The sequence below is a fragment of the Tachyglossus aculeatus genome, chromosome 18 (assembly GCF_015852505.1).
Source record: "Tachyglossus aculeatus isolate mTacAcu1 chromosome 18, mTacAcu1.pri, whole genome shotgun sequence".
NCBI classification, from domain to species: domain Eukaryota; kingdom Metazoa; phylum Chordata; class Mammalia; order Monotremata; family Tachyglossidae; genus Tachyglossus; species Tachyglossus aculeatus.
Window position 1 is genome coordinate 37396284 of NC_052083.1, and position 26298 is coordinate 37422581.

Consider the following 26298-nt stretch of genomic DNA (forward strand, 5'->3'; position numbering starts at 1 on the left):
AAGGTGATCAGGTTGTCCCACGGGGGGCTCACAGTCTTAATCCCCATTTTCCAGATGAGGGAACTGAGGCCCAGAGAAGTAACTTGCCCAAAGTCACCCAGCTGACAGCTGGCGGAGGCGGGGTTTGAGCCCATACTAATAATAATAATAATAATGGCATTTATTAAGCACTTAATATGTGCAAAGCACTGTTCTAAGCACTAGGGAGGTTACAAGGTGATCAGGTTGTCCCAGGCACTAGGGAGGTTACAAGGTGATCAGGTTGTCACAGGCGGTGGGCTGGACGAGATGGAGGAACAGACTACTAGCAGGCTGGGATGTGGTGGGAGTTGAGGAGATTAAAGGAACGTCGAGTGGCGCGGTCCAGAATCCCAAGTGAGTGCATTTGGGAAGACAGGAGGAAGAACGCCGTGGGAATCGTCCTGACTGGGCCTACCGACGGCTCTGTGGAAAGCCATCCTCAGGAGGGCTGAGGATCGCCACGCTGACCCCTGGCCCGGCCCAGAGCCTGTCTCGGGCGGGTGTGAGCCCAGCCGGTTTATCCGGGGCACAGAAACGGGCGGAGAGCTTTGGGTCGGGCTGCGGTGGGGGCGTCTCGCCTTCCCAATCGGGTCCGCTAGAAACCGCTTCTTTCCCCCGGCCCTCCCTCCCGATTTGGCAAGGAGACCCGGCCGTCCCCAACCACGCCGAGCAGGCCCGCGGCCCCACCATCCCCAGTTGAAAAAGAAAAATAGACAAAACGGTGGAGGAGGGCACTTTCCCCGGTAACAAAGAATCGTTGTCGGCTCCAGGCACAGCAAACGGGAGGGGGAGAGAAAAGAAAAGAAAAAAAACCCCTCTAAATTCTTCTATGAATACAAACTAGTCCCTATTACTTTGTTTTAAGAAGAGCCTGTGATTTTTCTCCATTCCATGAAAAGTCACACTCAGGGTTTTGCTTCTTTCCATAAATGGATTTGGGGAGGAGAAGGCGGGCGGGGGACGGCGGGGGGAGAGAGGGAGCGGGGAGTGATTTCCCTTTTTTTCTTTTTTTCCCCTTTGTGGGTGGTCTCTGAGCTTGTTTTCCCATATTGAAATTCAGAACATAGGATGCCGCAGAGATAGCCCATCTGCGGGGTGACTGGGAGTGGAGCGGGGAGAGAAGGCCAAGACAATTACTACGAGGCAAACAGTGAGTGTGCCGGAGAAAAGAAAAAGGCAGAAAATGTATGCACCTCTCTTGTCACCGAGGAATCCTTAGGGCAAGAGAATAGCGCAGCCAGCACAGTTCTGTTATAGGAGAACAAGGGGTATGTTCTTAGATTTATTAAGAAGAAAAAGGCCCACAAAACGCTTCGCCCGCTGCTTCTCGCAGACGGGTTTTCGGGCAAAACCTTCAAGCCAAATCTCTGAGTCCACTATTGGGTAGGGACTGTCTCTATATGTTGTCAACTTGTACTTCCCAAGCGCTTAGTACAGTGCTCTGCACACAGTAAGCACTCAATAAATATGATTGGTGATGTGATTCTAGTTCAAAACCCATTACAAGCATTCTGCCCACTTGCTTGGATTTCCGCAACAGAGAGAAAAAATGCTTTCGCCTGACACGGAGTTGCTCGTTGAATGGGTCCGATCGCCTGCAGAAGCGCCCCGGGATTTCAGAATCCGGGGGGCGGGGAAGGGGGGAGTCCGAGCCCACGTTCGGGGGCCGTTCCGCTTCCCCGGCTCTTACCTGTTTTCGACGAGGAAGTCCAGGACGTATTTTCTCAGGCAGTAGAGGTGAGCATCCATAAGCCCTGTTCTAAAATGGATCCTGGGATGCCTGGAGCGAGAGAAAAGGAGAAGAGGCCCTTACAAACAAGCATTCCACGCCACGTGGTGTTCCCCTTTGTTCCGAGTGAAAAGTTTTTACAAGGGGCAAATGGGCTCCCGCCCACCTGGGGTGGAAATCTGGCGGGGGGCGGCGGGGGGCTGCGGAGTCTGCTCGGAGACGTTCACCTGCCGGCTTGGTTTCCTCCTGCCCCAGAGGCTGGCCCGGTGTTCTGGAAATCCAGGGCCCCTCTTCTGGTTCTGGTTCTTCTAGACTGTGAGCCCGCTGTTGGGTACGGACCGTCTCTATACGTTGCCAACGTGTACTTCCCAAGCGCTCAGTACAGTGCTCTGCCCACAGTAAGCGCTCAATAAATACGACTGAATGAATGAATGGTTCCCTAAAACCAACCTCGCGAATACCGTCCGCGCGAGACGCTTGCCGGAGCGACCAGTTTTCTTTTTACCTCACTCTCCCCGCGTGAGGGTCTGGGATGCGAGATGCCCGATCTCTATTCCGGGCCAGGTGGAAACCCTTTCTCGCCCTGGCCGAGTGCGTGACCGCGGGGCTACTTTCAATTTAGCTTGGCCTCCTTTGGCTCTGGATTTTCCGCTGGTCGGAAAGACGGTATTTCTAATTCCCACTTTTTTGTTGTTATTTCAATTAAAAAAAAAAAAGGAGGGGGGGCCCCCGAGTTACCTAACCGCTTCACCCATCTTATGTTAAATACGCATTTTTGTTGGATGAAGCGGTCAAATAGTTTGGGTTTCTGGCTTGGACAGAGAACTCGGCACAAGTCACGGGGCGGAGAGGAAGGTGGGAAAATCCCAGTTTTCCGGCCACCCACTTCTCGCCGAGGCCGGGGAGGAGAAGGATGCATCAGCCTAGCTCTGGTGCTACTGAACCATTAATGTACTGCTCCCACGCAGAATGAGGCCAGAGACAAACTAAAATCTCATTTTGTGGGGGCCTGGTCCTAAAAAGGGTAAAGTGACACTAAATCAAAAACATACCACTTTGTTGCCTGGTTTTTAGGAGCTCCTTACTGAATAAAGTCCCCAATCAATCAACGGCATTTACTGAGCGCTTCCCATGTGCAGAGCACCGTACTAACTGCTTGGGAGAGTACAATTCAGAGGAGAGTGATAAATAAGTGAAAATCTGGAGTGGAACCGATCCACCTTGTGAAAAACAGAAGAGTCAGCATTAGGTTGTGGGCAGAGTGAAAATGAAGTTATTTTTCCCCGAATCCCACATGACCAGGACGAGCAGGCGGCCACTGAAGCTTGAAGGTGGTAGAGTCAAAACAAACAAACGGAAACTTCTGTTCGCCCGGCAGGTGGTGGCCATATGGAATTCGTTTTCCCGGGACGCTGCGCAGGTCGGGAAAACGGCAGCAGGTCCACGGGTGGGAGGTCCACGATGGGTTTCTCGAGGGGAGCGTCAGGGACGTGAGCCGGAAAGGCCCGGGAAGTTCGACGGTACCTTGAGCTGGAATGGATGTCCAGGAGAAGCAGCGTGGCCTAGGGGAAAGAGCCTGGGCCCGGGAGTCGGGGGATTTGGGTTCCAATCCTGGCTCCGCCAACTGCCGGCTGTGGGGCCTTGGGAAAGTCTCTTCACTTCTCTGCCCCTCAGTTTCCTCAACTGTAAAATGGGGATTAAATACCCATTTCCTCTCCAACCTTAGACCGTGTGGTCCATTTGGGACGGGGACTTTGTCCAACCTGATTGCCTTGTATCTACCCAGCGCCTAGAACAACGCTTAGCAAATAATAAGCATCCCCATCTCCCCCGCCTTACCTCCTTCCCCTCCCCACACCACGTGTATATATGTATATGTTTGTACATATTTATTACTCTATTTATTTATTTTATTTGTACATATTCTATTTATTTTATTTTGTTAATATATTTTGTTGTCTGTCTCCCCCTTCTACACTGTGAGCCCGCTGTTGGGTAGGGACCGTCTCTATATGTTGCCGACTTGGACTTCCCAAGCGCTTAGGACAGTGCTCTGCACACAGTAAGCGCTCAATAAATACAATTGAATGAATGAATGAATGAATTTGGGACAGGGACTTTGTCCAACCTGATTGCCTTGTATCTACCCAGCGCTTAGAACAATGCTTAGCGAATAATAAGCATATAATGATAATAACAACAACGGCAACGACGCTACCAGTCCGCAGATGGAATGAAACTCACCTCGGACCCAATCCACACAACCATAATCTCCTCGCTGCGGACTCAAAATCAAACAGACACAGGGAAGGAGCGTGGCCTAGAAAGAACCAGCACGGGCCTAGGAGTCGGAGGATCTGGGTTCTAATCCCAGCTCTGCCAAATGTTTGCTGTGTGACCTTGGGCAAACCGCTTCACTTCTCCCTCCTCCCTTGATTGCGAGCCCCGTGTGGGACGGGGATTGTGTCCAACCTAATTAACTTGTATCTTCCTCAGCACTTAGAACAGTGTTTGACACACAGTAAGTGCTTAACAAAAACCATTAAAAAAAATTCCCATCAAACTTCTCCTAGAACCATCTTGTACGCGGAAAAGGAAGACGAGAGAGAAAGCAGCGTGGCTCGGTGGAAAGAGCCTGGGATTGGGAGTCAGAAGTCATGGGTTCTAATCCCGGCTCCGCCACGTGTCGGCTGTGTGATTTTGGGCATGTCACTTCACTTCTCTGGGCCTCAGTTCCCTCATCTGGAAAATGGGGAATAAGATTGTGAGCCCGCTGTTGGGTAGGGACCGTCTCTATATGTTGCCAGCTTGAACTTCCCAAGAGCATAGTACAGTGCTCTGCTCATAGGAAGTGATCAATAAATATGATTGAATGAATGAATGAATGAAGATTGTGAGCCCCACGTGGGACCTGATCACCTTGCATCCCCCCAGTGCTTAGAACGGTGCTTTGTACATAGTAAGCACTTAACAAATACCGTCATTATTATTATTATTATTATTAAAGGGAGAAGGTGACAGGCAGAAACAGGCTCCCATCCAGACTGACAAGCCCCTGTTCAGACGAACCGCCCGATCCTCTTTCAGACTCAATCCTGGCTCCCCTATTTGTCCGCTGTGTGACCCTGATGATGATGGCATTTATTAAGCGCTTACTATGTGCAAAGCACTGGTCTAAGTGCTGATGGTCACTTGACTTCTCTGTACCTCAGTTACCTCATGTGTACAATGGGCCCTGCCACCTAGCAACTAATAATTTACTCCACGTGTTGGAAGGGTGGTCATCGGGGGTAGGGGCCCAAACTAGAAAAGCTTCAGGCCTAGAAAATGCGGGCACTGGTTGGTCCCAGAACTGAAGGAGGTCGGCAGTTTTCATCATCATCATCATCAATCGTATTTATTGAGCACTTACTATGTGCAGAGCACTGTACTAAGCGCTTGGGAAGTACAAATTGGCAACATATAGAGACAGTCCCTACCCAACAGTGGGCTCACAGTCTAAAAAGGGGAGCAAAGCAAATCTTTTCAGAGCAAAGATGCTCCCTGACTGCACTTGCACAACCCTTCCTTTCCAAGTTCGTTCCCAGACGGGATCCTGGTTGGGCTGGGAGATGGCCAGATGGCAGCTCAGATGTGAATTCATTCTTAGTTTGCCTTCTCAGCAGTCTTAGACTCCTCTAAGGTGGGGAAAAAAAAAAAGATTTCAGCTTTCAGGGGTTTCCCTGGTTGGACATGTTCAGTAAAACTCTGGCCTGGCATTTTCCACAACCACGGGCTTCCCGTTTCAATTCCTCCATAATAATAATAATAATAATGGCATTTATTAAGCGCTTACAGTGTAAAGCACTGTTCTAAGCGCTGGGGAGGTTACAAGGTGATCAGGTTGTCCCGCGGGGGGCTCACAGTCTTCACCCCCATTTTCCAGATGAGGGAACTGAGGCACAGAGAAGTGAAGTGACTTGCCCAAAGTCACACAGCTGACAAGTGGCGGAGCCAGGATTTGAACCCACGACCTCTGACTCCAAAGCCCAGGCTCTTTCCACTGAGCCACGCTGCTTCTCTATGACCTCTCCATGACATCTCCATCCAATCCCGGAGGCAATCTTCCTGCCCGCTCAGAGCGGTTGGCATCAACCATTTCAAGGTCGTTTCTTGTCTCGCCTTCCTCCGGCGTTTTCTCTCATCTTATCCTTATCCCTTCCTCTCTGAAAGCGCTATTATCATTTCCCAATTTCTGCTTATTTTCTGAACTCCTCGGAGCCGATTCCCCCGGTTTCTTCCTCGACCGTCCTTCTTGCTTTCTCAACCGGTTTTTCAGGCCCTGCCGCTAAATAGGTTCTCCGTGTGGTCGGTGGCCTCGGGAGCCTTTTCCGACTCCGTCTTCCATAACGCCCTGAGATGGGTCTCCCACAGTAGGGATGTCCTGGATGCCCACAAGACCGGGATGCCCCCTCAGGCTCCCGGGATCTTGCCGAAGGAAGAGGCGGAGGCAGAATGGCTCTGGGATGAGTGGGAAACAGACGTTGGACCCGCGACTCACTCTCTAGGGTTCCCTTTCGGTAAATGCCGAATAATTAATACCGATGGATTTGGTTGTGAGGGAAAGTTCCCGGGGGTTTCTAGTGGCTGGTGCTTTTTTTAAATTGTGGTTGTTGGACATCCTTGAGCTGTCAGGAAGCTGATGGAGGAGATAATGGGATTTTCCTTTTGAAAAGGCTGCCTTCTGGGGAGAGCTGCAGGTAGGAGGGGAAGGAGTTTCAGAAACAGGGTGGCCTCTTGTCAGAGTTTCCCTCCCACCAGAGGGGCAATGACAGGTCCAGGACCACTTGTGTTGAGGATGGTCTGGCTGTCTCTTCAGGAATCTGACTGGGAACGTGCCCTGCTGTCCTTCAGCCTGGACCCAAAGTGGCAACCCTATATCAGGCATACATCAATCAATCTATAATAATAATAATAATGCTAATTTTTTTTAGACTGTGAGCCCACTGTTGGGTAGGGACTGTCTCTATATGTTGTCAACTTGTACTTCCCAAGCGCTTAATACAGTGCTCTGCACACAGTAAGTGCTCAATAAATACGATTGATTGATTAATGCTGGCATTTGCTAAGCGCCTACTATGTGCCAAGCACTGCTCTAAGCGCTGGGGTAGATACAAGGTAATCAGGCTGTCCCACGTGGGGCTCACAGTCTTCATCCTCATTTTACAGATGAGGGAACTGAGGCCCAGAGAAGCGAGGTGACTTGCCCCAAGTCACACAGCCGACAAGCGGCGGAGCCGGGATTAGAACTCACGACCTCTGACTCCCGAGCCCAGGCTCTTTCCACTAATAATAATAATAATGACGACGGTATTTGTTAAAGCGCTTACTATATGCCACACATTGTTCTAAGCACTGGAGTAGATACAAGGTAATCAGGTTGTCCCACGTGGGGCTCACAGTCTTCATCCTCATTTTACAGATGAGGGAACTGAGGCCCAGAGAAGTGAAGCGACTTGCCCAAAGTCACCCAGCTGACAAGTGGCGGAGCCGGGATTAGAACTCACAACCTCTGACTCCCGAGCCTGGGCTCTTTCCACTAATAATAATAATAATGATGGTACTTGTTCAAGTGCTTATTATATGGCAAACATTGTTCTAAGCGCTGGAGTAGACACAAGGTAATCAGGTTGTCCCACGTGGGGCTCAGTCTTCATCCTCATTTTACAGATGAGGGAACTGAGGCCCAGAGAAGTTAAGTGACTTGCCCAAAGTCACCCAGCTGACAAGCGGCGGAGCCGGGATTAGAACTCACGACCTCTGACTCTCAAGCCCGGGCTCTTTCCACTAAGCTATGCAGCTATCAATTGCATTTCCTGAGTGCCGACTATGTGCACAGTGCTTGGGACCGTACAACGGAAGAGAGTTGGGAGACACGTCCCCTGCCCACCACGAGCTTACAGTCTAGAGGGGGAGACAGACATTAATGTAAAGAAGTGACGGATGTGGATATAAGCGCGGTGGGGCTGAGGGATGGGGGGAATAAAGACTGTAAATCCGAGTGTGACGGTGATGCAGAAGGGAGTGGAAGAACTTGCATCCACCCCAGTGTTCAGTACAGTGCCTGGCACATAGTAAGTGCTTAACAAGTACCACAATTATTATTATTATTATTAAGAAGAAATGAGGGCTTTGTCGGGGAAGGACTCTTGGGAGATGGGCCTTCAATAAGGTTTTGAAGGCGGGGAGATATGAAGAGGGAGGGCATTCGAGGCTAGAGGTAGGATGTTGCCAACTTGTACTTCCCAAGCGCTTAGTACAGTGCTCTGCACAGTAAGTGCTCAATAAATATGATTGAATGAATGAATCCCCCCGCCTTACCTCCTTCCCCTCCCCTCAGCACCTGTATATATGTATATGTTTGTACGTATTTATTACTCTATTTATTTATTTTATTTATTTATACATATTTATTCTATTTATTTTATTTTGTTAATATGCTTTGTTTTGTTCTCTGTCTCCCCCTTCTAGACTGTGAGCCCACTGTTGGGTAGGGACTGTCTCTAGATGTTGCCAACTTGGACTTCCCAAGCGCTTAGTACAGTGCTCTGCATACAGTAAGCGCTCAATAAATACAACTGAATGAATGAATGAAACACACGACTCTTTCTGGCTCGGAAAGCCGCTCTGGGTTTTTTTTCCCCCTCCCCTCTGATAACCTCTTTTATAGCTTCCTCCCATGAGAGGCTCAAGCACGGAGAGAAAAGCCTCCTCTGTGGTTGGGTTTTTAATTTTTTGCACTGAACAAAGACAACCCCGGGTTTGAACAGCCAACTAATTAAGAGGGATGGCCACTCGGCGTTTAGGGTTCAAACCGGACTTCCACCCCTTCTGACGGCGAAGAAATAGCCGCCTTGGGTCAAATTCATAAATCCGCAGCGAGAGAATATGACGATTCAAACCCGGAGTCTCTCGTAAGCCTCGGCTATCATCATCATCAATCGTATTTATTGAGCGCTTACTATGTGCAGAGCACTGTACTAAGCGCTTGGGAAGTACAAATTGGCAACACACAGAGACAGTCCCTACCCAACAGTGGGCTCACAGTCTAAAAGGGGGAGACAGAGAACAAAACCAAACATACTAACAAAATAAATAGAATAGATAAGTACAAGCAAAATAAATAAATCAATAGAGTAATAAATATGTAAAAATATATATAGATATATACACCTCACAGCAAACTTGCTGGCCAAGAGCGAGCCTGTGGCCTTATTCTCCTCGTAACCTCTTACAACCTTGGACGGAGAACGTAAATAAATACCCCCGAGGAAGCTCGAGGCCTCGCTGGCCGGACCCAGCAATCTGAGCAGAGACCCAGGAAACCACGCTCACACCTGAAATGATGAATCTGGCCTCCGACCTTCGAACTCATTGCCAGGTGACCTCTGCGTGTCCTACGGGGGTCGAGCGGTGACGGGATCTTGCTCCCTCCTTTCCGACGGCACGCGAAGGAGCCTTCGGCCTTCCGCGCTCCAGAGTTACGGGAGACGCGGCTTCCGCGTCCCACCCCTGGCGGGATGCTGTTATCCTAGACTTTTAATCTCACCACCTGTTCCGGGTTCTCGGGACGGCTTGCTGTTTGGCCGGAGATGTTAATTGGCGGCTTAAAGCCGTCAGCTTCAGGGCCTAGGAAGGCCTGAACATTGCTTGGCTACCGAATGGCCGCTGGGCCTTTGGCATCCAGTTGGGTAGCCAGGGTGGTGGACTGTGGAGGGAGGGGAAAAGGAGGGCAGGGGCAGCGGGGTTCACGGGAAACAGAAGGAGAGGCCTGGCTCCGGTCATCCTCATCCCAGGCTAAGAAGGAAATACATCCGTCAAGCACTTCCTGCGCACTCCCATCTTCCCCTCACAGCTAGACGTGGCAAATCGGGGAAGGGTGGTCCTTTCATACAGGGTTAGGCTCCTGAAGCCAAAGTTTTCTTGGCAATGTAGGACATCCATTTTCTAAAATCCGCCCCTCCAAATGAAAATAGGTTGCCAACTTGTACTTCCCAGGCGCTTAGTCCAGTGCTCTGCACACAGTAAGCGCTCAATCAATCAATCTGTGTGCAGAGCACTGTACTAAGCGCTTGGGAAGTACAAGTTAGCAACACATAGAGACGGTCCCTACCCAACGGCGGGCTCACAGTCTAGAAGGGGGAGACAGAGAACAAAACAAAACATATTAACAAAATAAAATAAATAGAATAGATATGTACAAGTAAAATAAATAAATAAATACGACTGAATGAATGAATGAATGAATGAATATTTGAGGGCCGTGATGAGAACAACCCTGCCTGACAGAGACTAAGTCCCGAATGAGGCTAACCCTCCTCCTCCAAGATGCTTTTTCAAGCCAAGACGTTAAAGACCCCACATTCTTGGGGAACAAACCCACCTTCTCTGCTTCCTTTGCTGGCTCTTTTCTTTCTCGGCCCTCCCCCCCGCGCCGTTAACTGAGCTCCAGACGTGATCCTCGGCAAGTGCTCAATAAATACGACTGAATGAATGAATGAATGAATATTTGACGACCGTGATGAGAACAATCCTGCCTGACAGAGACTAAGCCCCGAATGTGGCTAACCCTCCTCCTCCAAGATGTTCTTTCAAGCCAAGATGTTAGAGACCCCACGTTCTTGGGGTCCAAACCCACCTTCTCTGCTTCCTTTGCTGGCTCTTTTCTTTCTCGGCCCTCCCCCCCCGCGCCGTTAACTGAGCTCCAGACGTGATCCTCGATATGTTCCCTTCGGCCCTGAACTCTCCGCACTTCCTCTCCTGGACTTTATTCTCCTTCTTCTATCGTTTGCTACCTCTTAAATCAGAGCTCGTTTTCTTAATCCCCCGCCATTCCCAACCCTTCCCAATTCACCATTTCTTCAAAGCTGCTAGAACCCCTATCCTCTCGGACTCTTAAAGCCTGTCATTTTGGGGGTATCAATCAATCATGTTTATTGAGTGCTTGCTGTGTGAAGTACTTTGTAAAGTTTTTCTGATTACGCAGAGACTCATCCGGACCTGGCGAATTTGGACACGATCTGTTCCCTGCCACCGAGAGCAGGCCAGAATACAAATCAAAAATTAAAACTCACATCTTTCTCACAGGCTTTCTCTCCCTAAGGTATGAGCTGAATGTCCTCTTCTGAAAGAGGCACTTACCTACTTGCCCAAAATGAGGAGCAATATATACCAAAGGAGAGAAAAGGATGCTGAATGAATTCAATTTGTAATAATAATAATAATAATGATGTTGGTATTTGTTAAGCGCTTACTATGTGCAAGGCACTGTTCTAAGCGCTGGGGTAGGTACAAGGTAATCAGGTTGTCCCACGTGGGACTCACAGTCTTCATCCCCATTTCACAGATGAGGGAACTGAGGCCCAGAGAAGTTAAGTGACTTGCCCAAAGTCACACAGCTGACAAGTGGCAGAGCCGGGATTTCCAAGTATCACTCCATGAGAGGGAAGGAGAGGGAGGAAAAGGAGAGAAAGGGAGGGAGAAAAAGAGAGAGAGAGAGAGAATAATAATGATAATTATGGTATTTCTTAAGCGCTATGTGCCAGGCACTGATGAATATATATATATGTCAGGGGGAGAGCTGAGAACTAAATCATCATCATCATCATCATCAATCGTATTTATTGAGCGCTTACTATGTGCAGAGCACTGTACTAAGCGCTTGGGAGTACAAATTGGCAACATATAGAGACAGTCCCTACCCAACAGTGGGCTCACAGTCTAAAAGGGGGAGACAGAGAACAAACCAAACATACTAACAAAATAAAATAAATAGAATAGATATGTACAAATAAAATAAATAAATAGAGTAATAAATATGTACAAACATATATACATATGATCTCATATGAACTAAATGATCTCAACTCATCTTCTTTCAAACTCATTTATACAATGCTTCTTTGAGTTTGTATTTTTTAATGGTCCTTGTTAAACGCTCACTATTTGCCAAGCAGTGTACTGGGGTAGATACAAGATACTCAGGTTGGACTCAGTCCCTGCCCCACCAGAGACTAAACTGGAGGGAGGAGGGTTTAATCCAGATTTTACAGATGAAGCCAATGAGATATAGAGACGTCAAGCGACCTGCCGAAGGCCCCACGTCAGGCTAGTGGTGGAGCCGAGATTAGAAGTCAGGTCCCTCAAACTCCCAGGCCCAAGTTACTAATACTTCCTTGATTTTCCGCTTCGGAAAAATGGCTTTGCTGGCGGAAAGATCAACTTTCCACCGACCAGCTAGAAGCGTGCCCCCGTGGAAAGAGCACCAGCTGGGAATCGGGGCCAGCCCCAGGTTCTAACGCCGGCTTTCCCTGTGGCTTGCTTGTGATCTTGGGCCTCGGTTTCCTCATCTGTAAAATGGGGTTAAGACACCTGCTCTCCCCACCTCTGACACGATGAACCCCGGGGGGGTGGGGAGGGGCTGAGTCCAATCTGATTATTTTCCATTTAGCCCAGAGCTAAGCACAATGTTCTGGCACATATGATACACAATAAATACCACAGTAATTATGATAGCATTTTTAATGGTATTTGGTAAGCGCTTACTATGGACCAGGCACTGTACTACGTGCTGGGATAGATCTAAGTTAATCAGATTGGATACAGTCCCTATCCAACATGGGGCTCCATCTTCATCCCCATTTTACAGATGAGGTAACTGAGGTCCAGAGAAGCTCAGTGCCTTGCTCGAAGTCACACAGCAATCAAGCGAAGAAGCGCGGCCGAGTGGAAAGGGCCCGGGCTTGGGAGCCAGAGGTCGTGGGTTCTAATCCCGGCTCTGCCACTTGTCAACTGGGTGACTTTGGGCAGGTCACTTCATTTCTCTTAGAACAGTGCTTTGCACATAGCAAGCACTTAATAAATGCCATTATTATTATTATTATTATTCTCTGGGCCTCAGTTCCCTCATCTGGAAAATGGGGCTGAAGACTGGGAGCCCTACGGCGGACAACCTTATGACCTTCTATCTTCCCCAGCGCTAAGAACAGTGCTTCGCACAGAGCAAGACCTTAACAAACACCATCATCATTACTGTTATTATTAAGTGGCAGAGCCGGGACTAGAACCCAGGTCCTCTGGCTCCCAGGCCTGTGCTTTATTCCCAAAGAGAAGCAGCGTGGCTCAGTGGAAAGAGCCCGGGCTTTGGAGTCAGAGGTCACGGGTTCAAATCCCAGCTCCGCCAACTGTCAGCTCTGTGACTTTGGGCAAGTCACTTCGCTTCTCTGGGCCTCAGTTCTCTCATCTGTAAAATGGGGATTAAGACTGTGAGCCCCCCATGGGACAACCTGATTACCTTGTATCTCCCCCCTCCACCGGCGCTTAGAACAGTGCTTTGCACATAGTAAGTGCTTAATAAATGCCATCATCATCAAAGCCAGGCTATCACTATTCCCAATGCATGGGTTTCCGGAACAGGTTTTCCTCAAAAAAGATCCCGTAGAGGCGACATGGGTGTAAGATGATAAATCAGGGCAGGGACGATGCTTTAAGCAACGCCCTCCCCCGACCCCCTAAATCCAATTATTCCCGAGAAGCTTCTGAAGAACAGAAGTTCCCGCCTATACCTCCCACTCCACATCCCAGCGGGCCAAGAAGCAGATACACGATCTGTTTTGATAAATCAAATAATTACTCCGAAAGCATGGGAAATAGGGAAACGAAACACTGGGTCAGAGCGATAGGTCAGCCAGCAATACGCAGCTTTGAAAACCCAGCGAGGCGGCCGCCGGCCTCCGCACCTCCCCGGCCTGGTCGGAAAGGCAAACAAAAGAGGGCTCAGAACAGCGCGATTCACGGGGCAGGATTTCAAGGCGCGAAATCCGTGCGGCATTACCGCATCGCCGTGGCAGCGTGGACTTTTTAGCGAGTGGCTTCGCGATTGTAGGTTTCCAAGTAGAGAAAACCTAAATGTGCGGTCGTGCACATCCTCAAGGCTTCAGACAATTACAAGGAGGCAGATTGGCACCGTCCGAGTCACCACGGCCACTCTACTTGCCCAGCGGAAAGTAATGCTCAACTTCCTCCGCAGGAAATTATGTTTGCCCTTCTAAGTATACAGCCCAGGCGATCGAATGAATGTTATATGGTATTTATACTCTAGCCACACTCCCTCTCCGCACCGCCCCCTCTATTTTTGTATCTGCTTGTTTTTAAAAAAAGACTTGTTTGGTGTTTTACGTTTACCAGGGGGGTGGATGAACTCTCAACTGGTCTCCGCCTAATGAGGAGCTTTCCTGCCAACTGTAGCGGGGAGGTGAATTTCCTTGAGATGTGTCACGGCCCGCTGGATAGAGCCCGGGCTTGGGAGAGGGAGGGTCCTGGGTTCTAAACCCGGCTCCTCCACTTGGCTTTGGAGTCAGAGGTCATGGATTCAAATCCCGGCTCCGCCAATTGTCAGCTGTGTGGCTTTGGGCAATCAATCAATCAATCAATTGTATTTATTTATTCATTCATTCTTTCAATCATATTTATTGAGTGCTTACTGTGTGCGGAGCACTGTACTAAGCGCTTGGGAAGTACAAGTTGGCAACACATAGAGACGGTCCCTACCCAACAGTGGGCTCACAGTCTAGAAGTCTGGGCAGTGGGGCAAGTCACTTCACTTCTCTGGGCCTCAGTTCCCTCATCTGTAAAATGGGGATTAAAACTGTGAGCCCCCCCCTGTCGGATGACCCGATCACTCTGTAACTTCCCCGGCGCTTAGAACAGTGCTTTGTACATAGTAAGTGCTTAACAAATACCATCATCATTATTATTATTGTTGTCTGATGTGTGACCTTAGGCAAGGCGCTAAAGTTCTCTGTGCCTCAGTTCCCTCATCTGTAAAATGGGGATTACGAGTGTGAGCCCCACGTAGGACAGGGATTGTATCCAACCTGATTAGCTTATATCTGCGCCTGCCACCGAGAAAGCGCTTAACAGATACCGTACAAAAGCAGCATTCTGAGATCAGATACACGGAGACTCCATCTCAGAGATCACATGTTAACACAAACACTGTTCTTAACTGTTTGTCTTGGTCGTATGTTGGGAAGAACATCTTTCTCAAAGGCACTGAAAAAAAAAAAACATGATTCAAACAATTGAACTGTGGAGGCTTTCTTTTTTGTTTGAAATGCCAGAACGGAAAAGCGACCCTCTTTTTCTTATAATACAGCGGCACCTTGAAGAACCGAGAGCAAATGTTCAAAAATGCCCTCGGTAAGAACTGCTATCTCCTTTCTGCTTTTATGATGGCCCCAGTCCCCTCGGAAAGCTTTAATGTTTGATGAACCAGTAAGTTCTAAATTGACAGATCTCTCTCTCCCGGGCATTTTTTTACGATTGTTCTCATGATCTCCCCCCTCGGACCGGGCCAGTTTCAGAGATGGGGCTGAATTCTAAATTGGACATTCATTCCCACCCTAGATGACCAAATCTACCGTTCTTGTCATGTAATTTCCCAGCCAGTACTTCGCCTGATCTCGTAATGACTGCCTGGGGCACAACTTCTGGAACGCTGGCAGCTCAGATCTATAAATACCCTCTTTCGAGTTCGAGTTCGTACATGAGTTTTTACGACCCAGACGCGTCATTTGAAAGGTGTTACGCTGCCCCAGATCATTCTTGCCTTCCAAATGCCAATTATTTTGTCCTTAATGTCTCAATTTATCCTCCAGATCCTCATTTCATTGAGCGCGCTCACCCAATAATAATAATGATGATGGCATTTATTAAGCGCTTACTATGTGCAAAGCCCTGTTCTAAGCGCTGGGGAGGTTACAAGGTGATCGGGTTGTCCCACGGGGGGCTCACAGTCTTAATCCCCATTTTACAGATGAGGGAACTGAGGCCCAGAGAAGTGAAGTGACTTGCCCAAAGTCACCAAGCTGACAACTGGCGGGGCCAGGATTTGAACCCATGACCTCTGACTCCAAAGCCCGGGCTCTTTCCACTGAGCTACGCTGAGAAGCACCACCCCAGCACATCCTCAGCCCGTGCATCCCCCTGCCTCCGCTGTCACAGAACCCATGACCTCTGGCTCCCAAGCCCACGCTCTTTCCACTGAGCCACGCTGCTTCTCTAGTGATAGTATTTGTTAAGCACTTACTATGTGTGAAGCACTGTGGGGGGGATACAAGGTGATCAGGTTGTCCCACGAGGGGCTCACAGTCTTAATCCCCATTTTACAGATGAGGGAACTGAGGCACAGCGAAGTAACTTGCCCAAAGTCACACAGCCGACAAGTGGCGGAGCCGGGATCAGAACCCATGACCTCTGGCTCCCAAGCCCGTGCTCTTTCCACTGAGCCATGCTGCTTCTCTAGTGACAGTATTTGTTAAGAACATACTATGTGTGAAGCACTGTTCTAAGCACTTGGGGGGGGATACAAGGTGATCAGGTTGTCCCACGAGGGGCTCACAGTCTTAATCCCCATTTTACAGATGAGGGAACTGAGGCACCGGGAAGCGACTTGCCCAAAGTCACACAGCTGACAAACGGCGGAGCCGGGATCAGAACCCATGACCTCTGGGTCCCAAGCCCAGGCTCTTTCCACTGAGCCACGCTGCTTCTCTAGTGATAGTACTTGTTAAGCACTTACTATGTGCGAAGCACTGTTCTAAGCGCCGGGGGTGGGGGTGGGGGGGATACAAGGTTATCAGGTTGTCCCACGAGGGGCTCACAGTCTTAATCCCCATTTTCCAGATGAGGGAACTGAGGCACCGAGAAGCGACTTGCCCAAAGTCACACAGCTGACAAACGGCGGAGCCGGGATCAGAACCCATGACCTCTGGCTCCCAAGCCCGGGCTCTTTCCACTGAGCTATGCATCTACCCCAGTGCTTAGCACAGTGCTTGGCCCAGAGTAGGTGCTTAACAAATACCACAGCGTAATGATCAGGCCAGCCGGTTAATAGGTGCTGCAGGCCATAATGAACTGATTAAGCCAGGGCTTCACCCCAAGTTCCCATCTGCTTTCAAGTACGAAGCCAGGTGTGGGTTTTAATCAAACTTGATTTGGAATCTGGCTTCTTAAAGGACTTTCATCTCCCTCAATAATAATAATAGTAACAATAATAATAATAATAATAATAATATAATGGCGTTTATTAAGCACTTACTGTGTGCAAAGCACTGTTCTAAGCACTGGGGAGGTTACAAGGTGATCAGGTTGTCTCATGTGGGGTTCACAGTATTAATCCCCATTTTACAGATGAGGTAACTGAGGCATAGAGAAGTTAAGTGACTGGCCCAAGTCACACACCTGACAAGTGGTGGAGCTGGGATTTGAACCCATGACCTCTGACTCCAAAGCCCGTGCTCTTTCCACGGAGCCACGCTGCTTCTATATAATAATAATAATGATAATGATAGCATGTGTTAAGCGCTTACTATGTGCAGAGCACTGTTCTAAGCGCTGGGGGGGATACAAGGTGATCAAGTTGTCCCACTCCCAACAGTCGAGGGGAGGTGAGGCACACTTTCCAACAGTTCCTAAGTTTCAATTCAGGGACAGTTGGAGGCAAAGCGGGTGGGATCCCCAATTTGCCGCCTTTTGGGAACCAGAGACAGGGTTATGGAGCCAAGCTTTAATTTAAGACCAGCCTTTCAAAGCACTGGAAATCTTTTGAAGTCTTTAAGAATATTGTGGAGAGGGCTCTTCTCTCGGGGGCCAAAAAAAGTAGTTTGCACAGCCCAGTGGAAAAAGCACGGACTTGAGAGTCAGAAGGACCTGGGTTCTAATCCTGGCACTGCTACTTGTCTGCCGTGTGACCTTGGGCAAGTCATTCCAAAACATATAAACCAAATAAAATAAGTAGAATAAATATGTACAAGTAAAATAAACAGAGTAATAAATATGTACAAACATATATACAGGCTACCTCATCTGTAAAGTGGGGATTAAGATTGTGAGCCCCCGATATGGGACAACCTGATCACTTTGTATCCTCCCCAGCACTTAGAACAGTGCTTTGCACATAGTAAGTGCTTAACAAATACCAGAATAATAATAATAATAATAATAATAATAATAATTAATATTATTCCCTTCTCTGTGCCTCGGTTACTTCGTCTACAAAACAGGAATAGTATTGTGAGCCCCATGTGGGACATGGACTGTGTCCAAACTGATTAGCTTGTATGTACCCCAGTGCATAGCACAGTGTCTGACATGGCACATAGTAAGCGCTTAAAACACCATCATTATATAGTAGGTGCTTAACAGATACCATTAAAAAACAAAACACACACAAAAAAACCCCTTTTGAAGAGCAGAAAAGAAAATGTTCAGGAATGCCCACTATACTCAGTGCTAAGAACAGGAATCGTTTTCATTCCTCACAATACACCCAAGCGGCCCTGCAGAAATACTGCCCTGTATGTCTGTTCTCCACTGCTAGAATGTAAGCTCTCTTCGGGCAGGGAATCCATCTCTGGATTCTGTTATACCTTTCCAAACGCTTAGTACAGGCCACTTTTCCCAGTGGGCACTCAATGCCTTTCTTTTTATTAAAAATTACGACTCGGGAAGAAATATGTGGCAGAAAACACCGCACAGGATCAGGGAAACATATCATCACCCCCAAATGAAGAGGCCTACCAAAATTCAAACGAACCCTTCTGAAAACAGGGAATTTCCGTGACTGGAAGCACACCACTTTACTCTTCGGGTAAAACGGATTACGTTGTGATTTTCTGTTTTCCAATATTTTTGTGGCTAAAAGTGCGATTAGATGCTTCACATTTCCCTCTAGCATGAATAATGATGGCGTGCATTAAGCCAGTCAATCGAATCTATTGAGCGCTTACTGTGTTGCAGAGTGCTGTGCTAAGCGTTTGGGAGAGAACGCTATAACAGGCACATCCCCTGCCCACAACGAGCTTACCGTCTAGAGGGTGAGAATTCTTCAAGATATCCGATTTTCCCTTTAATAAAAGGGGTGAACTTCGAAATTATTGGGTCCTTTCCCAGAGAATCCCGGTCTTTCATTCATTCAATAGTATTTATTGAGCGCTTACTGTGTGCAGAGCACTGTACTAAGCGCTTGGGAAGTATAAGTCAGCAACATCTAGAGACGGTCCCTACCCAACAGTGGGCTCACAGTCTAGAAGGGGGAGATAGACGACAAAACAAAACATATTAACAAAATAAAATAAATAGAATAAGTATGTACAAGTAAAATAGAGTAATAAATACGTACAAACATATATACATATATGTATATATATATATTTATTTTATTTTGTTAATATGTTTGGTTTTGTTCTCTGTCTCCCCCTTCTAGACTGTGAGCCCACTGTTGGGTAGGGACTGTCTCTATATGTTGCCAACTTGTACTTCCCAAGCGCTTAGCACAGTGCTCTGCACACAGTAAGCGCTCAATAAATACAACTGATTGATTGATTGATATATACATTCATTCATTCAATCGTATTTACTGAGCGCTTACTGTGTGCAGAGCAGTGTACTAAGCGCTTGAGAAGTACAAGTTGGCTGAACTGGCAATGAAACAGCCATGGTCATTATGCCCACCCTCATTTGTTTAAGCAGAGCAGAAACATGTTAACATCCATGTGCCGATTCCTCGGAAATACGTTTTCCACCCTGTTTTATTTAACCCAATTTGAAAATGGATTATGTTGCCAACTTGTACTTCCCAAGAGCTTAGTACGGTGCTCTGCACACAGTAAGCGCTCAATAAATACGATTGATGATGATGATGATGATTACAAAACAAAATTCTACCTGGGATTTAGAATAAATGGTGAGGAAACGACATCCGACGTTAAGCACATCCCGTGTGCTAGGCCTTGGGATCAATACAAGATAATTAGATTGGACACTGTCTCTGCCCCACATCTGCCCAAGACCTCACGGTCTACAGGGGAAGGGAGAGAGGGATGGAGGGCGGGTAAATCCCCTCGCTTACACCCCTGAAATGGTTCTAGGAGATCTTGGCTGTGAGAGCGTCGTCTCTTGAAACGATCACCAAGCACGCCCACCTCTCAGATGGATTTTGGATTTCAAAAGGCCCCCCACTACTCTCGCTCATTTCTGTGGTCGGGCTGAATGCTGAGGAAGGTAAAAATGGCCAGGCCTTCCGTTTGCCACCCCGTCGCGGGCCAACGTTACCACACTAGGAAGGGGAACCTCAGGAGAAATTCCCTTCAATCCATTGGTTTCCGCGGATGTTCAGTCCCCTGGGGGAGGAGGGGAGGAAGAGGAGAGGGATGGGGAAAACTCTCCTTTCTATGGGGTCATTTCGGCAGATTCCCATGTTCCCTGCCCCAGAAGTGTTGACATACTTCGTGGGAGAGCATCAGAGGGAGAGGGAGGCTGCCCCCGGGATAAAATGTGGTGGACGACGCGAAGAGCCTTTGTCTACGGAAAGGTTTCTGTTTCCAAAAAAAAAAAAAAAGAAAAAAGGAAAAAAAAATTCAGAACCGTCTTGAAACTCATCAAGATGTTCCCTTTCGACATATTTTCAGAATTCAAACATTGATGTAATTGTTTTATGTGGTTGCAATTACGAAGTCTGGTTTCTGTTTGTAATTGTCAGATTTTTATGGTTGTCTAGTGGGTGTGTTGGCACACTACTTGTCTGGAGGCAGCCCGTGGGCTGCTACGTTCAAGTCGATAAGAGGGATTTCGCTTATTCAGAATGAAGATATTTCCTCAATCTTGGTGCGGGGGGAGGGGGGGCACAGGATGGTATTCCCCAGTCCGCAGAACAAAGTTCCAAAACTTGTGGGAGAGGGAAATGAGGGGTGTGAGTGGGATGGGGATGTGTGTTGGGGGCTTTGGGGCTGTTGAGAATTGGGATGAGAACGGGAGGGAAGGCTCAGGAGCGGGCACTGGAAAAAAAATACAAACAGCCTCTGAAGCCTTAACTGTTTAATGTGCCCCTTTGTGACACCAATTTAAATGTTAATAGCTAGAGGAAATGTACTGGCCATGGATGGCTGCTGAATTCAGATGCCTCTGTAATCTGAGCTCTAAAAAGCTACTCACAAGGTCCAAAGTAATAGCAACTTAGATCCTTTTTCATTTAATAACAATAAAAGCCTCACAGGATAACTCGCCCATCTTGAACCATTTAGCACAACAACAGACGGGGGGGAGGAAAAAAAACCCACCCTTGTGGTTGATGACCTGCAGATTATCACTTCCAATTTTTCCTGGCAATCTCCAATATTCTTAACGTGAAAACAACTCCCATTTCCTCCCGTGCCTGAAAGGGGCTGAGAAATCCCCTTCTGAGGCAGAGAGCGGCAGGCCTCTGGGTTCTTCCCAGTGGGGAGGAGGCTAGTGTCGGAGGGAGGCTCTGAATGGCTTTTGAGATTCCCCTCGATTCGAGGAGGAAGAATTAAATTTGAGGCCCGGCTTGTTTACTACTACTACTAATTAAATGGAGCCGATTTCTGGGCAGGCTTCCTAGCCTGTGGCTACTATGTTTCTGGACTGTAAAAATCATCAGTTAGCGCAGGAGCGCGGAGCGGTTTCCTCATCAATCAATCATTCGTATTTATTGAGCACTTACTGTGTGCAGAGCACTGTACTAAGCGCTTGGGAAGTACAAGTTGGCAACATATAGAGACGGTCCCTAGCCAACAGTGGGCTCACAGGCTAAAAGGGGGAGACAGAGAACAAAACCAAACATACTAACAAAATAAAATAAATAGAATAGATATGTACAAGTAAAATAAATAAATAGAGTAATAAATATGTACAAACATATATACATAAATACAGGTGCTGTGGGGAAGGGAAGGAGGTAAGATGGGGGGATGGAAAGGGGGGCAAGGGGGAGATCATCTTCAAAAGGGGGATAAGAACCTGTTCGCTCTCCGGCCCTCAGCCTGTCAGGCCTGTGAGGGGGAGAGGATCCATTCTTTCACTCGACGGGATTTCTTGAGCCCTGACTGCGTGCAGGGCACTGTACTAGACGCTTGGGAAGTGTTGGCTGCGATTCTCTTGCGCTTTTCCCCCACTGGCTTAGAGAAGCGGCATGGTCTAATGGATAGAGCCCAGGCTTGGGAGTCGGAATCAATCAATCAATCAATCAATCGTATTTATTGAGCGCTTACTGTGTGCAGAGCACTGGACTAAGCGCTTGGGAAGTACAAGTTGGCAACATATAGAGACAGTCCCTACCCAAGTGGGCTCACAGTCTAAAAGGACTTGGGTTCTAATCCCAGCTCAGCCACTTGTCTCCTGGGTGCTCACTTCGCTTCTGGGCCTTGGTTCCCTCATCTGTAAAATGGGAGTTAATAATAATAATAACAATAACAATAATAATAATAATAATGATAGCATTTATTAAGCGTTTACGATGTGCCAAGCACTGTTCTAAGCACTGGGGAGGTTACAAGGTGATCAGGTTGTCCCACGGGGGGCTCACAGTCTTAATCCCCATTTTACAGATGAGGGAACTGAGGTGTAGAGAAGTGGCTTACCCAAAGTCACACAGCTGACAAGTGGGGGAGCCGGGATTTGAACCCATGACCTCTGACTCTTACCTCCTTCCCTTCCCCACAGCACCTGTATATATGTATATATGTTTGTACATATTTATTACTCTATTTATTTATTTATTTTACTTGTACATATCTATTCTGTTTATTTTATTTTGTTAATATGTTTGGTTTTGTTCTCTGTCTCCCCCTTCTAGACTGTTAGCCCACTGTTGGATAGGGACCGTCTCTATATGCTGCCAACTTGGACTTCCCAAGCGCTTAGTACAGTGCTCTGCACAGAGTAAGCGCTCAATAAATACGATTGATTGATTGACTGATTGAGCCACGCTGCAGGTTAAGACTGGGAGCCCTGTGTGGTACAGTGATTTTGTCCATCCTGATCATTTAATACCTTTCCCAGCGCTTAGAACAGAGCCTGGCCTATAGTAAGCGCTTAACAAATACCACAGTTACTATTATTAGTAGTAGTAGCACCTGGTAAAGGCTTAATAAACACCATCACCATCATCACAACCGGAAGATGTCCATTAAATCGACAATCATTAATGTAGGATGGGGGTTATGTCCAACCTGATTATGCTGTACCCAGCCCAGCGCTCAGAACAGTGCCTGACACATAGTAAGCGCTCAACAAATGCAATTAGTATTACTATTGGTGGAGGTGAACTCTTTCACAGCAATAACATACTTATCTGTCATTTATTTAGAGACGCAGCGTGGCTCAACGGAAAGAGCCCAGGCTTTGGAGTCAGAGGTCATGGGTTCAAATCCCGGCTCCCCCGCTTGTCAGCTGTGTGACCTTGGGCAAGTCACTTCACTTCTCTGGGCCTCAGTTACTTCATCTGTCAAATGGGGATGAAGACTGTGAGCCCCCATGGGACAACCTGATCACCCTGTAACCTTCCCGGTGCTTAGAGCAGTGTTTTGCACATAGTAAGCACTTAATAAATGCTATTATTATTATTATTATTATTTATTTCTATTATTGTCCGTCTCCCCCTCTAGTCCGTAAGCTCGTTGTGGGTTGGAAATGTTTCTGTTATACTGTACTCTCCCAAGCGCACGCGCGTAGTCCAGTTCTCTGCATATAAATATGATTGATTGATTGATTGATTTTTCGAAGGCTGAAATCTTCTAGGGCCCTCTCCCACCCTGCGGGCTCTTACCTGCATCACGGCGGCCTTCCGCTCCGGCCTCCGCTATCCACTCACGTGCAGGGAGAAAGTGGGAAAACCGTGACGCGGGGAAGGGAAGCCGGGTCACAAAATAACACCATATTTTAATGAGTCTAGACATAAAATGACAATATAAAAGTACCACCCTGTCTACCCGGATCATTCAAGACCGGGCACGATCCGGATATATGAAAATTCAGAGAGGCTGGAGCATAAATTACACGGGCTCTCGGACGGGGAAACGGTTTACTTCACGTACAGTGTAGTACAGGCGAGGAGCTTGTTGCTGGGAACACGTAATTTCAATATCCTTGGAACCCATCCCAGAACTGAACCCACATGAAACAACACAAAATGGTGTGAGCACAACTCCAAGAGGGCCTTCCTACACCTGGAACCGAAAAATGGCCGGGATAAGTTAACGTGTTTTGTTTTGTTGTCTGTCTCCCCCTTCTAGTCTGTGAGCCCGTTGTCGGGTAGGGACCGTCTCTATATGTTGCCAATTTGGACTTCCCAAGCGCTTAGTACAGTGCACTGTACCCAGTAAGCGCTCAATAAATACGACTGAATGAACGAATGAATGAATAAGTTGGAGACCCAGATACGCAGAAGCTGGGAGAAGCGAGCTTGGTCGAAACTTCCGACGGAGGTGGCTTAAAAAAACACACAAACATAGGACAAAACATCTAGCTTTGGAATCCAAATAAATGTGGGGTCAGTGGGGAGACTGACCACTTGTCTGCTGGGTGACCTTGGACAAGTCACTACACTTCTCTGTGCCTCAGTTACTTCATCTGTAAAATGGAGAGTAAGACTGTGAGTCCCACGTGGACTGGGTCCACCCCGATCTGTGCGTATTCCCCCCAGAGCTTAGTATAGTGGCTGGCACATAGTAAGCACTAAACAAATAACTCCACTGTTATTATTCTTAATAATAATGTTATAATATTAATATAATTAATAATATTATAATTCTAATATTAATATAATTGATAATAATAATGGCATTTGTTAAGCACTTACTATGTGCAAAGCACTGTTCTAAGCCCTGGGGAGGTTACAAGGTGATCAGGTTGTCCCATGGGGTGCTCAGTTTTAATCCCCATTTTTCAGATGAGGGAACTGAGGCCCAGAGAAGTTTAGTGACTTGCCCAGAGTCACCCAGCTGACAGTTGGTGGAGCCGGGATTTGAACCCATGACCTCTGACTCCAAAGCCCGGGCTCTTTCCACTGAGCCACGCTGCTTCTCTTATTACTAGAGAAACGACAAAAGGCATCGCAGTAACACGGCGAAACCAATATTAGCCATTTTTGCTGGTTTGCTAAACCATCAACACCACATCAGATGCTGAATAAACTCAGGGAGTTCATCCTTTGTACTTCCCAGGCGCTTAGTACAGTGCTCTGCACACAGTAAGCGCTCAAATGAATTTTACTTGTACATATCTATTCTATCTATTTTATTTTGTTAGTATGTTTGGTTTTGTCTCCCCCTTTTAGACTGTGAGCCCACTGTTGGGTAGGGACTGTCTCTATATGTTGCCAATTTGCACTTCCCAAGCGCTTAGTACAGTGCTCTGCACACAGTAAGCGCTCAATAAATACGATTGATGATGATGATGATGATGATGAATCCTTTAAACAAACTGTCGCCATTAGATCGGAAGGGATTTAGGGGCAGGGATTTATAATTTTCTTGTAGTTTCTCCCCCTGCCCAGGGCTTTGCACAGAACGGCCACTAAATAAATACCGCTTCCACTCTACCACCGCAATGCCCAAGATTTTTGCCATCCAGTCTCTGTGCCCAAACAGGATGTCTGAGCTTTAGTTATTTTTGGCCACGAGATGTAGGTTTGGAATTTGAGCATGCATGCCTATTATAAAGAGTTGTCTGGCTGCCCCAATATTACCATAACCTCTCTCAAACTGTGCCATGGGAGCAGCTGTGTAAACTCTGCAAACTGGGAGCCAGTGGAGCAGAAGACTAAAACACACACCCATATACTTTTAAAAAACACATTTTCTTTTGGAAAACCAAAGGGTGGGAACGTGGACCGGTACAATGAGAGGCCGAGACGGTAGCCGCGCGTTCCCCAGCACGGAGTTTCCGAACCGAGAAATCTTGCGCTAGGCTTAACTGGGGAACGGCGCTCTCCAGCTCGACAGCGTCTCGCCCCTAATTTTGCGGGTTTGGGTGTTCTCTAAGTGCTTTTCTTGATTCAGCAGGCCATCTTCAACGATCTGAGTTAATTTAATAAAAGAATTCCAGGTGTGTTCCAAGTTGCCTTCCTATCCACATTCACTGGGCAAGCCCCTTGGCAAGCCTTATAAATCACATAACCCGCTCCCAATTTTCCAGGTTAAAGTAGTAATAATAATAATGGCATTTATTAAGCGCTTACTATGTGCAAAGCACTGTTCTAAGCGCTGGGGAGGTTACAAGGTGATCAGGTTCTCCCACGGAGGGCTCACAGTCTTAATCCCCATTTTACAGATGAGGTAACTGAGGCCCAGAGAAGTTAAGTGACTTGCCCAAAGTCACACAGCTGACAGTTGGCAGAGCCGGAATTTGAACCCGTGACCCCTGACTCCAAAGGCCGGGCTCTTACCAGTGAGCCACGAAGTAACTCGCCTCGTAGCCGGCTGTCTAAACTGGCCTTTCGAAAGATCAACGGATAAACCTTTAAATGACTGTTAGAAGTATATTTCAGGTGATAAGTTTTAAGACGGTTCGCTCTTTCATATTTTCCATTCCATTCTGCCTATATGTTTTCAGTCTGGGGGAATGCCAAAGCCCAGGCATTAAATCTCCTAATTGAATGTTAAAAAAAAAAAATCATTTGAGGGAAAATATTTAACATTCATTCCACGGTG

General features: G+C 47.5%; 1 protein-coding gene across 2 annotated transcripts in view; it reads right to left on the reverse strand.

The window, feature by feature from the left end:
• EIF2B3 (eukaryotic translation initiation factor 2B subunit gamma) overlaps positions 1-26298 on the reverse strand; it is a 179187-nt gene that overhangs the window by 70692 nt on the left and 82197 nt on the right. For both annotated transcript variants that reach the window (XM_038759945.1, XM_038759946.1), the window contains exon 6: positions 1712-1801. In XM_038759945.1, coding sequence (XP_038615873.1) covers positions 1712-1801 — 90 coding nt within the window. The remainder of the gene's footprint in view (positions 1-1711; positions 1802-26298) is intronic.